We start from the raw sequence: 12,039 nt of genomic DNA, 5'->3' as shown, positions 1-12,039 counted from the left end.
GGAAATGTTATGAATCAACCTGGAATTGGACGTGTGTCTATATCATCTCAACGCACTGTGAAGAGGACGGTTCGAGTGGCCAAAAAATCTCCAAGGATCACAGCTGGAGAATTGCAGAAGTTAGTTGTGTCTTGGGGTCAGAAAGTCTCCAAAACTACAATCTGAAGTTGTCTGGAAGGGTTTCAAGAAAAAAAGCCTCTACATTCATCCAAAAACAAACTCAAGTGTCTTCAGTTTGCCAGACACTACTGGAACTTCAAATGGGATCGGGTTCTATGGTCAGATGAAACCAAAATAGAGCTTTTTGGTAATAAAGACCAGAGGTGAGGACACAGAGAGGTAGCCATATGGAAAAGTACCTCATGCCCACGGTTAAATATGGTATATATGGTGGCTCTTTAATGTTTTGGGGCTGTTTTTAAGATAGGATAATACTTTATTAATTCCCAGACTGAGAAATTTGGGAACATCAATGAGAACAGAGAATGAATTTTTTTAACAAAAGATCAAAAGTTTAAACAATAAAGACAAATTTTCACAGCCTTCTTTGCTCATACCAAGGGTGCCAATATTTGTGGAGGGCACTGTAATTTCACATTCCTAACAAATTCATTGACCTGACCAAGATGCTGTTTTTATAACAGAGAAAACCGTTCACATTTAATTAAACACAAATGTGTCCTTTTTAGAGACCAGTAACCTGAGCATTATAGGAAAAGGCTGAAATAGTTTTAAAAATAATAAATAAATAAATAATGAAATAAAATAAAATGCAAAATGTTTGCTAAACTTCTATATCATCACAAACTTCTTTGCTATTCACCACCTATCATTTCATTTTTATTTGGTGTAAAAAGTTGAAGCCCTGTGCTCATCATAATAAAACCTGGAAGCTTTAATAGAGTATCAATTAACCAGTCACCAGAATAACTTGTATGGACTTACCACAGAGGTGCTAACATCTACAGTTCAGCAGCAGCATTTATGGTGGATATAAAAAGTATACACACCCCTGTTAAAATGGCAGGTTTTTGTGAAGTAAAAGAATAAAACCAAGATAAATCATGTCAGATATTTCCCTACCGTTAAAGTAAAACTGTAAAGTATACAAATAAAGTGAAAAACATCCAGAAACTTTTTTTTAAAAGGAGAAGGGGGGTGGGTGGGTCTTACAATAACCTAGTTGCATAAGTGTGCACACCCCTAAAATAATACTTTGTTGAATCACCTTTTGATTTTATTACACCACTTAATCTTTTTGGGTAAGAGTCTGTCAGTGTGGCACATCTTGATTTGGCAAGTGTTACAACCCGCTATCTTTGGGATGGGAAGTTTTTTTCTTTGTGCTGTGCCATATTTTGTGTGCAGGTCCAAACTTCCTCCCAGAGTTTCCAGCCTGCCCTAGCCTGCCTTGCTCCCGCCGTCCCGGATGACATCACTGAATGGCGCCCATATTTAAAGAGGACGAGGGAAGAGAGAGAGAGGAGGATGTTGGAGGTGGTTACATGTGATCTGGTGTTAGGAGATTGTGTTTGGTTCATGTTGCTTGCCCTTGTGGCTATAAATATTCTGTGTTCTGGTTTTGACTCTTGTCTGGTTCTGACTGTGAGTTTGGTTGTCCCTGTATCTGTTTATGTGTATTCTCTTCACCACTGTGTATATATATATATATATATATATATATATATATATATATATATATATATATATATATATATATTTCACTCAGTTTATCAGCAGTAGTGCAAAAACATTCTAGATCCATCAGATTGTGAGGGTATGTCCTGTGCACAGCCCACTTCAGGTCACCCCATAGATTTTTAATTCGATTCAGGTGTAGACTCTAGCTAGGTCATCCAAAAACATTGATCATCTTTTGTTTAAGCATCTTTGTTGATTTGGATTTATGCTTTGGGTCATTGTCGTGCTGAAAGGTGAAATTCCTTTTCATCTTCAGTTTAACAGAAGACAGCTGAAGGTTTTGCACTAAAATCGACTGGTATTTGTAGCTATTCATGATTCCCTCCACCTTCATAAAAGCCCCAGTTCTGACTGAAGAAAAGCAGCCCTTAAGCACAATGCTGCCACCACCATGCTTCATTGCGAGTATGATGTTCTTTTGGTGAAGCGCTTTTTTTTCTTTTGCACCAAACATACCTTCTGGAATTATTATACTTTTTGCCTCCTTGTTTGGGGTGACTTTGTTGAGCTTGGATGGTTTTGTGCTAAAGGACTAGTCACCCTACCCCATAGCCCAGACATGTGAAGAATACGAGAGACTGTTGTCACATGCAGAGAGTAATCAGTACTTGTCAGATATTCCTGCAGCTCCTTTAATGTTGCCGTAGGTCTCTTGGCAGCCTCCATGGTAATTATTTTTCTTGTCTTCTTGTAAATATTGGAGGAATGTCCTGTTCTTGGTAATATCACAGTGGTACCCCATTTTCCCCACTTGTTGGTGAAGGCCTTCACAGTGTTCCATGGTACAGCTAATGTTTTGCAAATTCTTTTATACCCCTTCTCCTGAGATATTGTACACGCTTTATTAACTCTTTGCAGACCATGGCTTCAGGAGTCAGATAAAACCAAGAGATTTTAAGATAATCCTAGAGAAACAGATGGTCTTTATTTTGGGTTAATCAGAATAATTTAATTGATGCTGTACGATAATTACATTTGAACATGAGATTGGATGCCATTGGTTCTGAACACAGCCACATCCCCAATTATAGAATGATGTGCACACTTGTGCAACCAGGTTATTGAATTTTTTTCCCCGTGTTTTTTCCTAAAATATTTCTGATAGTTTTTTACTTCATTTTTTATAAACATGTAATTTCACATTGAGGGTATTAAAAGTTCTGACATGTTTTATTTATTTATTTTTACACCACAAAAACTTGCTATTTTCACAGGGGTGTGTAGACTTTTTAATTTCCATTGTACAAATTTTGACCCCTTGCTTTTTCAGCTCAAACAGCAGTCAGACCAAAATTTGCCTGGCATAAAAGCCAATTCACTGAAGGGGAATGGGTGCAGGATGTGAAAGACATTTGTTTATCATAGTGGTTACTTGCTCTTTGTGACAATTTTATCTAGGAGAACTTTCACATTTTCTGCCACTGGTGATGCAAAATACATTTAGTTATGCAAAAAAATAAGATGTACTGTCATTCTGCTACACTCTACATAAATGTAGCCTACTTAAAAGAAAACTTATTAGAGGGAAAATTAGTACCCTGGTATAATGATCACACTCGCACTGTGAAAAAGATCATGCAAAAGTAACATGAATGGTGTCAAACTAAATTAGTAGTATTCCAAATACATTTTTATATATATACACACGTTATATATATATACACGTTATATATATATATATATATATATATATATATATATATATATATATATATTATTCCAAATATATATCTTTCCACAGTAACTAACAATAATCCTAGATACTTATTGAATGAAACAGCAAGTTAACTAGGAACAAGACCTCCACAGAAGAACAAATAGAAACAGTAAGAAGCCCTTATCCAAAGCGACTTAGATTTATCTCATTTTATACAACTGAGCAGTTGAGGGTTAAGGGCCTTGCTCAAGGCCCCAGCAGTGGCAGTTTTATCAGTGCTGAGATTTGAACTCTCAACATTAACCACTGAGCAACCCACTGCCCTGGTGTCTGTCAACTGGATTTGCTGAATCATATAGCTGTGTAGTAGCGATGACTATCAATTTTTTCAGTGACAAAATAGAGAATATTAGACAGAAAATTCAGAGCATAAACATAAAGTCAAACAATGTAATAACTAACAATGAAGAAAATAATATAAGCACATCAGGAGAGTCGTTGTTTAGAATTGTTTACCCAGACCATACTAACAAACCAAACAAATCTTTACAAATTTTCTCCTCAAAAAATGCACTTGTGTACTAGCTCACTCACCTACACATTTCCTTAAATACACACTACTAGAACTAAATGCACCTATATTAAAAGTAATAAACTGTTCCCTTAGCACTGGCTATATACCCAAGTCCTATAAACTAGTTGTTTCAAACCACTTATAAAATAAATAAATAAATAAATAAAAACTGACATTGACCTCTGTCAGTTGTCCATCTATAGGCCAATACCAAACTTCCCTGTTATCTCTAAGATCCTAGAAAAGGTTGTAGGACAGCAGTTACGCTCATACTTGCATAGGAATAATATTCATGAAATCTTCCAGTTACGGTATAGGTTTGTGTGTTAAATGATCACTACTGGCCTCCGATCAGGGTTGTGTCTTCCTTGCTTGTGTTGCTTACTGTGCAACTTTTGATATCATTGATCACAATATTTTTCTGGCTCTGTTCTGGACCTGCTCTTCTCTCTATATATGGGAAATGGTAGGCACTTATATAGTGCTTTTCTTTTTTAACCTTAGAGGTTATACAAAGCCCTTTACATGGTTTCTCATTCACCCATTCACACACAGACTCACACCATCGGGAGCAACTTGGAGTTCAGTGTCTTGCCCAAGGACACTTCGGCATGTGGAGTCACGTGGGCCGGGAATCGAACCTCCAACCCTACGATTAGTGGACAACCCACTCTACCACCTGAGCCACAGCTGCCCCATATATGCTATCGCTGGGTACAATTATTCATAAACTGACATTACCTTCCACTGAAATGCCAAAGACACACAGCTATATGTTTCAGCAAAGCCAGATGACAGATACCAGCCTAATAAAAGTGAGGAATGTGTAAAGGACATTAGTCACTGGATGCTTAGTAACTTCCTCCTACTTAATTCGGTCATAAAAACTTCTACTAGGAACTAAAGATGCACCGATGTATCGGTCGATAATCAGTATTGCAGATAAAGGCTATTTTTCCCGTTATCGGCCAATAATTTAAAAATATCTGATGATCAGGGCCGATTATATCCTGTCAATCAAAAGAGGGCGGGAAAACACATTGATTGCGTGCCGTGTGTAAAGAAGATGTCTCTTCTGTGGAATGATGACAAAACTGCAGTTTGTAAGCTCTAATCTCTGCACTGAAAATTTTACACCGGACACTACAGCAGTGAAGTGGGATTTTCGGTGTCGAGTCTAATTTATTTTACCCCCCCCACGCTGCTCGCGCTGAATTAAAGGGCCAGTACACCGTTGAAAGATTTAAATGAAGAGGAGTTGACTATATATATATATATATATATATATATATATATTGCACAGAAAAATATATTTATAGAGTAGTGTATTTCATATCCAGTTAATGTTAATATATAAAAAAGTTGATATATATTACCAGTTTTATGTTCAATGATGAAGTAGAAATGCTTTCTGTTTGTGGTGAGTGAATGTGAGACAAATTTTACAATTCAATCACTCAGTGCGTTTACATGGACAACAATAATCCACTATTAACCCGATTAAGACAATACTGTCACTAAGAAATTACCACGTAAACAGCAATTTTTAATTAACTTAATCTGATTAAGACCATACTCGAAGTAAACACAAATGGAATTAAGACGTGTGGAGTATTCCTGTTTTAGTCGCATTATAGACATGTATTACAGACATGTACACACCTTAATCACATTATTAACGTTGTGTGAGAATTTTCACCGCATTTTGCGACAGGACACGATCACACGGCAGTGCTCAACCGTTTTACGGCGAACAAGAAAGCACGGCTGTGTCCCAAACCGCGTACTTGCCTACTGTAGGCCTGTAGTGGGGAAAAATACATGTATCTCGGCTACTATATAGACGGTAAGTACGCGGTTTGGGACACACCCACGGCTTCAAGCAGTTGTCTATTTGCACGTACAGCATGACAAATAATTAACTGCACTTAAAGCGTTTGTAAAAAATATTTAATAAAAACACCCAAAACTGTATACGGTACCATAACGAAGACGAACTGTATGTTGATACGTGAAATTTTGGAGGGACGTCGGACGGTGTGGCGAGGAGACGTAATGACGTGTGCCGTTAATCTAATTATGATCTATAACATGTAAAACGGGTACATGAAAGGAGTATTCTAAAAGCGACTCATGTAAACACCTTAATCACATTATCTTACTCAGAGTAAGGTCAATAATTAAATTACTGCTGTCCATGTAAACGTAATCAGTGTTAAGATGAATTAATAACATTCAATAAGTTAAGAAATCTTACTTTAATCTTCAGAATTTAGTTCATGTGTTAATGTTAATTAGAGTAATGTGTTTTCTGTTTTTGAGACCAGTTACTGTCAAACAACTTGTTGAAATGAAGAGAAAGTTTTTATTTGCATTTCCTTCAGAATTGTTGAATTAATTATTATTCATTTAAAAGAAGACATAGAAGGCAGAACTATCTGTATCGGCCGATATCACTCTGAATAATCGGTTATCGGCTAAGAAATTTAGTATCGGTGCATCTCTACTAGGAACCCAGGCAGCTAGAAGTAAGTTTTTGGATTGTGTGTAGTGGTCATGTCCTTAGGTCCTCAATAATTATTGACCAAGTCTCAAAATTACTGTTCTAAGCAAAAAGAAAAAAGAAAAATATCGGACATTTTGTACATGTTAATATATGTAAATGCATCTGTTAACATTTTAATTTTTTATTTCTTTGTTTTTTGAAGATTATTGGTCAAAACTATCACACAAAGTGGTGTACATTATATTTAAATGATACAATTTTTCAGTATAAAGTTTTGAGATTGCTGTCGTCTAAACAACATTCTACTTGCCTGTGGAACTGATCATGGAACCGTTCACGATGGCCGTGGAGTGTATCAGCCGGTAAACCTAAGGTCCAAAACATGTATATTTAACACATCCCTTGCTATCTAATGAATCACATACAACACAGGGTAACAAAAATGGTTGCAAACCAATCAATAAATAGCATAAACATTCATTTAAAATTCAAAACAAGAAAGGTACAAAAAGACTCACAGGCATGTAACTTGAATAGCAGCTTGACAGTGTAGTGATACAAGTGACTACAGTCCTGGATGACCTGAATAAGTGGTGCTAGTTTACACTGCCCTGCTGGCAAGGTTGAGATGGCAATGGAGGTATTGAGGTGTCGTAGGACTGTGAAAGAATAGAAAACACAAAAAATAGAGAATAGTGGTGGCTTGTCCATAGCGAAATTACATCAACCATTCAACAAACATTAATCTTCATGAAGTTCTTATTCTCAACTCAATACATTTAAATTCCTTTGAAATAATAACTACTTTTTTAATTGGCCAACGCTTTAAATAAAGCTCTATTTGACAGCAACTGATTTGTTCAACTTTCTCAATGCTGCCAAAGGTGGCAAATTGTGGCACAGCACACTCACTGTCAAAAATATGAACTGCTGACAGATTTCGCTAGGTTCAAAATACTCCATGGCCGCCAAAATCTTGTTCGATAGAAATTACTTTGAAATAAATCTGACAAATTTATGCAAAAAAGCAACGTGCAGTGTGTCTATGAAGTACAGAACCATTTCTATTATATGACTGCAAAGACTGGGAGAAGGAATGGGGAATTATGGAGTGGAATAATGTCCATACATCAAAAACATTTGTGTGAAATACTTGTTTCCCCAAGAAAAAGAAAAATGTATATTTGCATTCTTTGTGGTCATAACATGTATAGGGCATTTGTCACTGTATAGATATCAAGCTTTAGGTTCATTTACAAGCAATATATTACATCCATTAAACGTACACCAATCAGCCATAACTTTAAAACCACCTGCCTAATACTGTGTGTAGATCCCTCTTGTGCAGCCAAAACAGCTCTAACCCATTGAGGCATGGGTTCCACAAGACCACAATTTGCAGAGGGGGCTCTATGGATTAGACCTGTTTGTCCAGCACATCCCACAGATGCCCGGTCAGATTGAGATCTGGGAAATCTGGAGGCCAATTCAACACCTTGTATTCTTTGTCATGTTCCTCAAACCATTCCTGAACCTTTTTTGCAGTGTGGAAGGGCACATTTCCTGCTGAAAGAGGCCACTGCCATTATTGACTTGGTCTGCAACAATGTTTAGGTAGGTACTACGTGTCAAAGTAGCATCCATATGAATGCCAGGACACAGCAGAACACTGCCTAGAGCATTACAATGCTTCTGCCAGCTTGCCTTCTTCCCAAAGTGCATCCTGGTGCCATCTCTTCCCCAGGTAAGCAATGCACATGCACCCAGCCTTCCATATGATACAGTTTTTAAATGAGAATGTTATCATTATCAACACCATGACATCTTACCCAGTAACACACTATACCAAAGTTGAAAGAAATTCCAGAAATGATGAAGATGATTGAATACATCAGTCTGGGAAGGGTTACAAAGCTATTTCAAAGGCTCTGGGACTAAACAGAACCACAGTGAGAGTCATTATCTCCAAATGGAAAAACTCAGCACAGTAGTGCACCTTCCCAGAAGTGGACAACCTTCCAAAATTCCTCAAAGAGCACAGCAACTGCTCATCCAGCAAGTCAGAAAAGAGCCAAGACAACATCAAATGACCTACAGGCCTCTCTTGCATCAATAAAGGTCACTGTTCATGACTCCACTATCAGAAAGACACTGGGCAAAAATGGCATCCATGGAAGAGTGGCAAGGTGAAAACCACTGCTAACCCAGAAGAACATTAAGACTCGTCTGAATTTTACCAAAACACACCTTGATGATCCTCAAACCTTTTGGGAGAACGTTCTGTGGATTGATGAGTTGAAAGTGGAACTGTTTGGAAGAAAGGGGACCCATTACATCTGGTGTAAACCAAACACAGAATTCCACAAAAAGAACATCATACCTATAGTCATGGGCGGACTGACCATCTGGAGCACTGTGAGTTTTCCCGGGTGGGCCGCTGAGCAAAGTGAGCCAGCCCACTGCTACGGAAATTTTATATATTATCGTAATAATATCGTTACTCTCATTATTTATATATACACATATATGTAATGACAGTAACCATAATATTGCACCTCCTTTCCTTCGGCACGGATGCGGCCCAACTTGGTGGGGAGGGGGCGGGTTTTGTTGTTTGTCTCCCTCTAAATACTTCTAAACTATTGTCCCTCTCCCCCTCTCAAAAATTTGTTTGGTCTGCTCCATTGTGTGTCTTGAAATGCGCCCCCTTTTACATCTAATTCACACGGACAGCGAGATTAATTTCCATGGAGGAAAAAGGGAAGGGAAGAAAACATAAGGTGGAGCTGAAAATCTCTGCAAAAAGAAAAGTTTAAGCCGTTAGAGGCAGATGCTGTGAAATGTTTTACAATGAACAGATTTTGCCTTTGGCGTGAAGGCAAGTTGCAGTTCTGCAGGCACTGAAGGTTCTAGCATTACAGATTATTCTAGCATTAAAATTCATTCTCTCTCTCTCTCATACACACAAACTCTCTTTCATACACATAGACATGCTCTTTCAAATATACACTCTCATCCACATACACACACACACACACACACACACTCATATGTATACACCCCTCTTCTCCTCCTCCTCATTCCCTCCTAAATCTCTGCTGACCTACTCCCAAGAGAAACCCAGACATGATCATAGGGGATGATAGTGTGCCATGCTGATAATTCATGTTAAAAAACAAAGTTTCAGTCCTGATTCAGAAGTTGTACAGTTGAGTTATGCAGTTCTCCTAAACTACACCCAGATAATTCTAAAATGATGTCTTGATGTTCTTCTGTTTCACAAATATGACTTGTTGACTGTTCAGTGCTACTTCAAATAAATATGTTTAAATAGCATTTATGTTTCTATATTACATTATATTTTTATGCTAGTAAGTGGTGTTAAAAATTGGTCTAACCATCAATGAGCCGGTGTGTTATGACGTGGCATGCTGTGGCCTGGGTGTGGTGGTCCGCTCAGGGGCAGAAAGACCAGGGCCACTTTTTGGTCCCAGTCCGCCCTTGCCTACGGTCAAGCATGGTGGTGGAAGTGTGATGGTGTGGGGATGCTTTGCTGCTTCAGGGCCTGGGCAACTTGCAATAATTGAGGGAAACATGAATTCTACTTTCTACAAGAAAATCCTAAAGGAGAATGTCTGGTCTTCAAGTCCATAAATTGAAACTCAAGAGCAACTGGATTATGCAGTAAGACAAAGATCCAAAAGCATAGGAGTAAATCATAGTCCTAGAAGTAAGCGAAAGCCTGATCTCCAGTTATCAGACACGTTTGGTTGCAGTTATTGCTGCTACAGGTGGCACAACAATTAGTTTTTCACATGGGTGATCGGTGTTGGATAACTTTTTCGTTTCAATAATAAAAGTTTTTTTTTTAAAAAATACAAAATAAAAACTATTGTGTGTTTAGTCAGGTTGCATTTCATTTGAAGATCTAAAATTATTTAGTACGAGATGTACACAAAAACAGAAGAAATCAGGATGTGGGCATATACTTTTTCACAACTCTGTAAAAGAAAACATGATTCATCAGACCAGGCGACCTTCTTCCATCGCTTCATGGTCCAGTTCTGATGTTCACATGCCCATTGTAGGTGCTATCGGCAGTAGACAGGGCTCAGCATGGGCACTCTGACCGGTCTGCATCTACACAGCAAGCTGCACTGTACTGTGTTCTGATACCCATCAATCATAGCCAGCATTAACTTTTCCAGCAATTTGTGCTACAGCAGCTCTTCTATGGAATCGGACCAGACGGGTTAGCCTTCGCTCCCCATGTGCATCAGTGAGCCTTGGGTGCTCACGACCCTGTCGCCGGTTCACCGGTTGTCCTTCTTTGGACTACTGTTTATACGTACTAACCACTGCATAGCAAGAAACACACACAAGATCTGCTGTTTTGGAGATGCTCTGACCCAGTCTTCTAGCCATCACAAATTGGTCCTTGTCAAAATCACTCATTTTTCCTGCTTCCAACACCTCAACTTCGAGAACTGACTGTTCACTTGATGCCTAATATATCCCACCCCTTGACAGGTGCAGCTGTAATAGGATAATCAAAAGTTATTCACGGCACCCGTTAGTGGTTTAATGTTATGGCTGATCAGTGTACATTTCAATATTAACCAATTTTCAAGATACAGATAGTTAATCAAATAGCTGGTCTTAAAAGATCTAAAAGAAGTGAAGAGGATTTTAATGAAGACCTCTTTGCTTATACTATTAAATGTAGCTGTATGGCAATTCTGGTATGACCAGCAAGATGAAGGAATTCCTATCAAATCTTACTGTGTGCAAAGGACTGATCACTAAAATACAGGCATACTCACCCATCTCAGCAAGACGAAGCTCTGTATCCATGTAATCAAACACCTCGACTGTGAGCTGGAAACTGAGCACAGGAAAAAAAGATGGTCTCATAAGTCAACCATGTCCTTCAGCAGCTTAGACACTCGTTTAGGGCTGCATTCAGAGTTGGTGACATAAGCTAGTAATTGTTTGTTTTTTTTTGCTGGTTTTTTTTTTTTTTTTTTTTTTAGGAGTCTGGTGGCAAGCGATAGGACAATTTAAGATTGCACATAAAATGTCTCCACGATCTGTTTTTACAGAGAGATCGCATGTACTGTGATGCTACCTAATTTTGTCAGCTGCACTGAAAATGTTCAGACATGGCATCTCAAGCTTTTTTTTTTTAAACCAGACTTTACTTTATTTGCTAGTCTAGCTCGCACTTTCCCTGACATACTGTACACAAAAACAAACCAAAAATATTCATGTCTGTCAGGCAGTTCCTTATCTTAGGTTTCCTCTGCATTTCAGTATTTAAAAATATTAAAGATGCAACAACTAATTAATAAAATTGATAATAATCGATTCTGAAAATTGTAGTCAACGAATCTCATTATCGATTAGTCAGTCTGCACGGTACATTTACTCATTACGCTACATCTCTTCTGAAAACATGCTTCGGAGAGTAAATATTAAATACTAAAGTCGTCCCAAATGACGTACTGTACACTTACACTATGCACTGTGTACTCTACAGTCTAGTGTATGAATTTTAGAACGGTAATATCATCTCAAATAGAACACTAGCGTTTTTTTACT

General features: G+C 38.0%; 1 protein-coding gene across 1 annotated transcript in view; it reads right to left on the bottom strand.

The window, feature by feature from the left end:
* The window catches only part of hip1rb (huntingtin interacting protein 1 related b), a 70,027-nt gene that overhangs the window by 35,658 nt on the left and 22,330 nt on the right, over nucleotides 1-12,039 (bottom strand). Inside the window, exons 7-9 of the mRNA XM_053653916.1 lie at nucleotides 11,262-11,323; nucleotides 6,957-7,097; nucleotides 6,749-6,806 (exon numbers count right to left, since the gene is read on the bottom strand). Coding sequence (XP_053509891.1) covers nucleotides 6,749-6,806; nucleotides 6,957-7,097; nucleotides 11,262-11,323 — 261 coding nt within the window. The remainder of the gene's footprint in view (nucleotides 1-6,748; nucleotides 6,807-6,956; nucleotides 7,098-11,261; nucleotides 11,324-12,039) is intronic.

This window comes from Ictalurus furcatus, chromosome 22, assembly GCF_023375685.1.
Source record: "Ictalurus furcatus strain D&B chromosome 22, Billie_1.0, whole genome shotgun sequence".
Lineage (NCBI taxonomy): Eukaryota > Metazoa > Chordata > Actinopteri > Siluriformes > Ictaluridae > Ictalurus > Ictalurus furcatus.
Note: the sequence above shows the minus strand (reverse complement) of the source record. Positions and strands in the feature narration are given on the sequence as shown.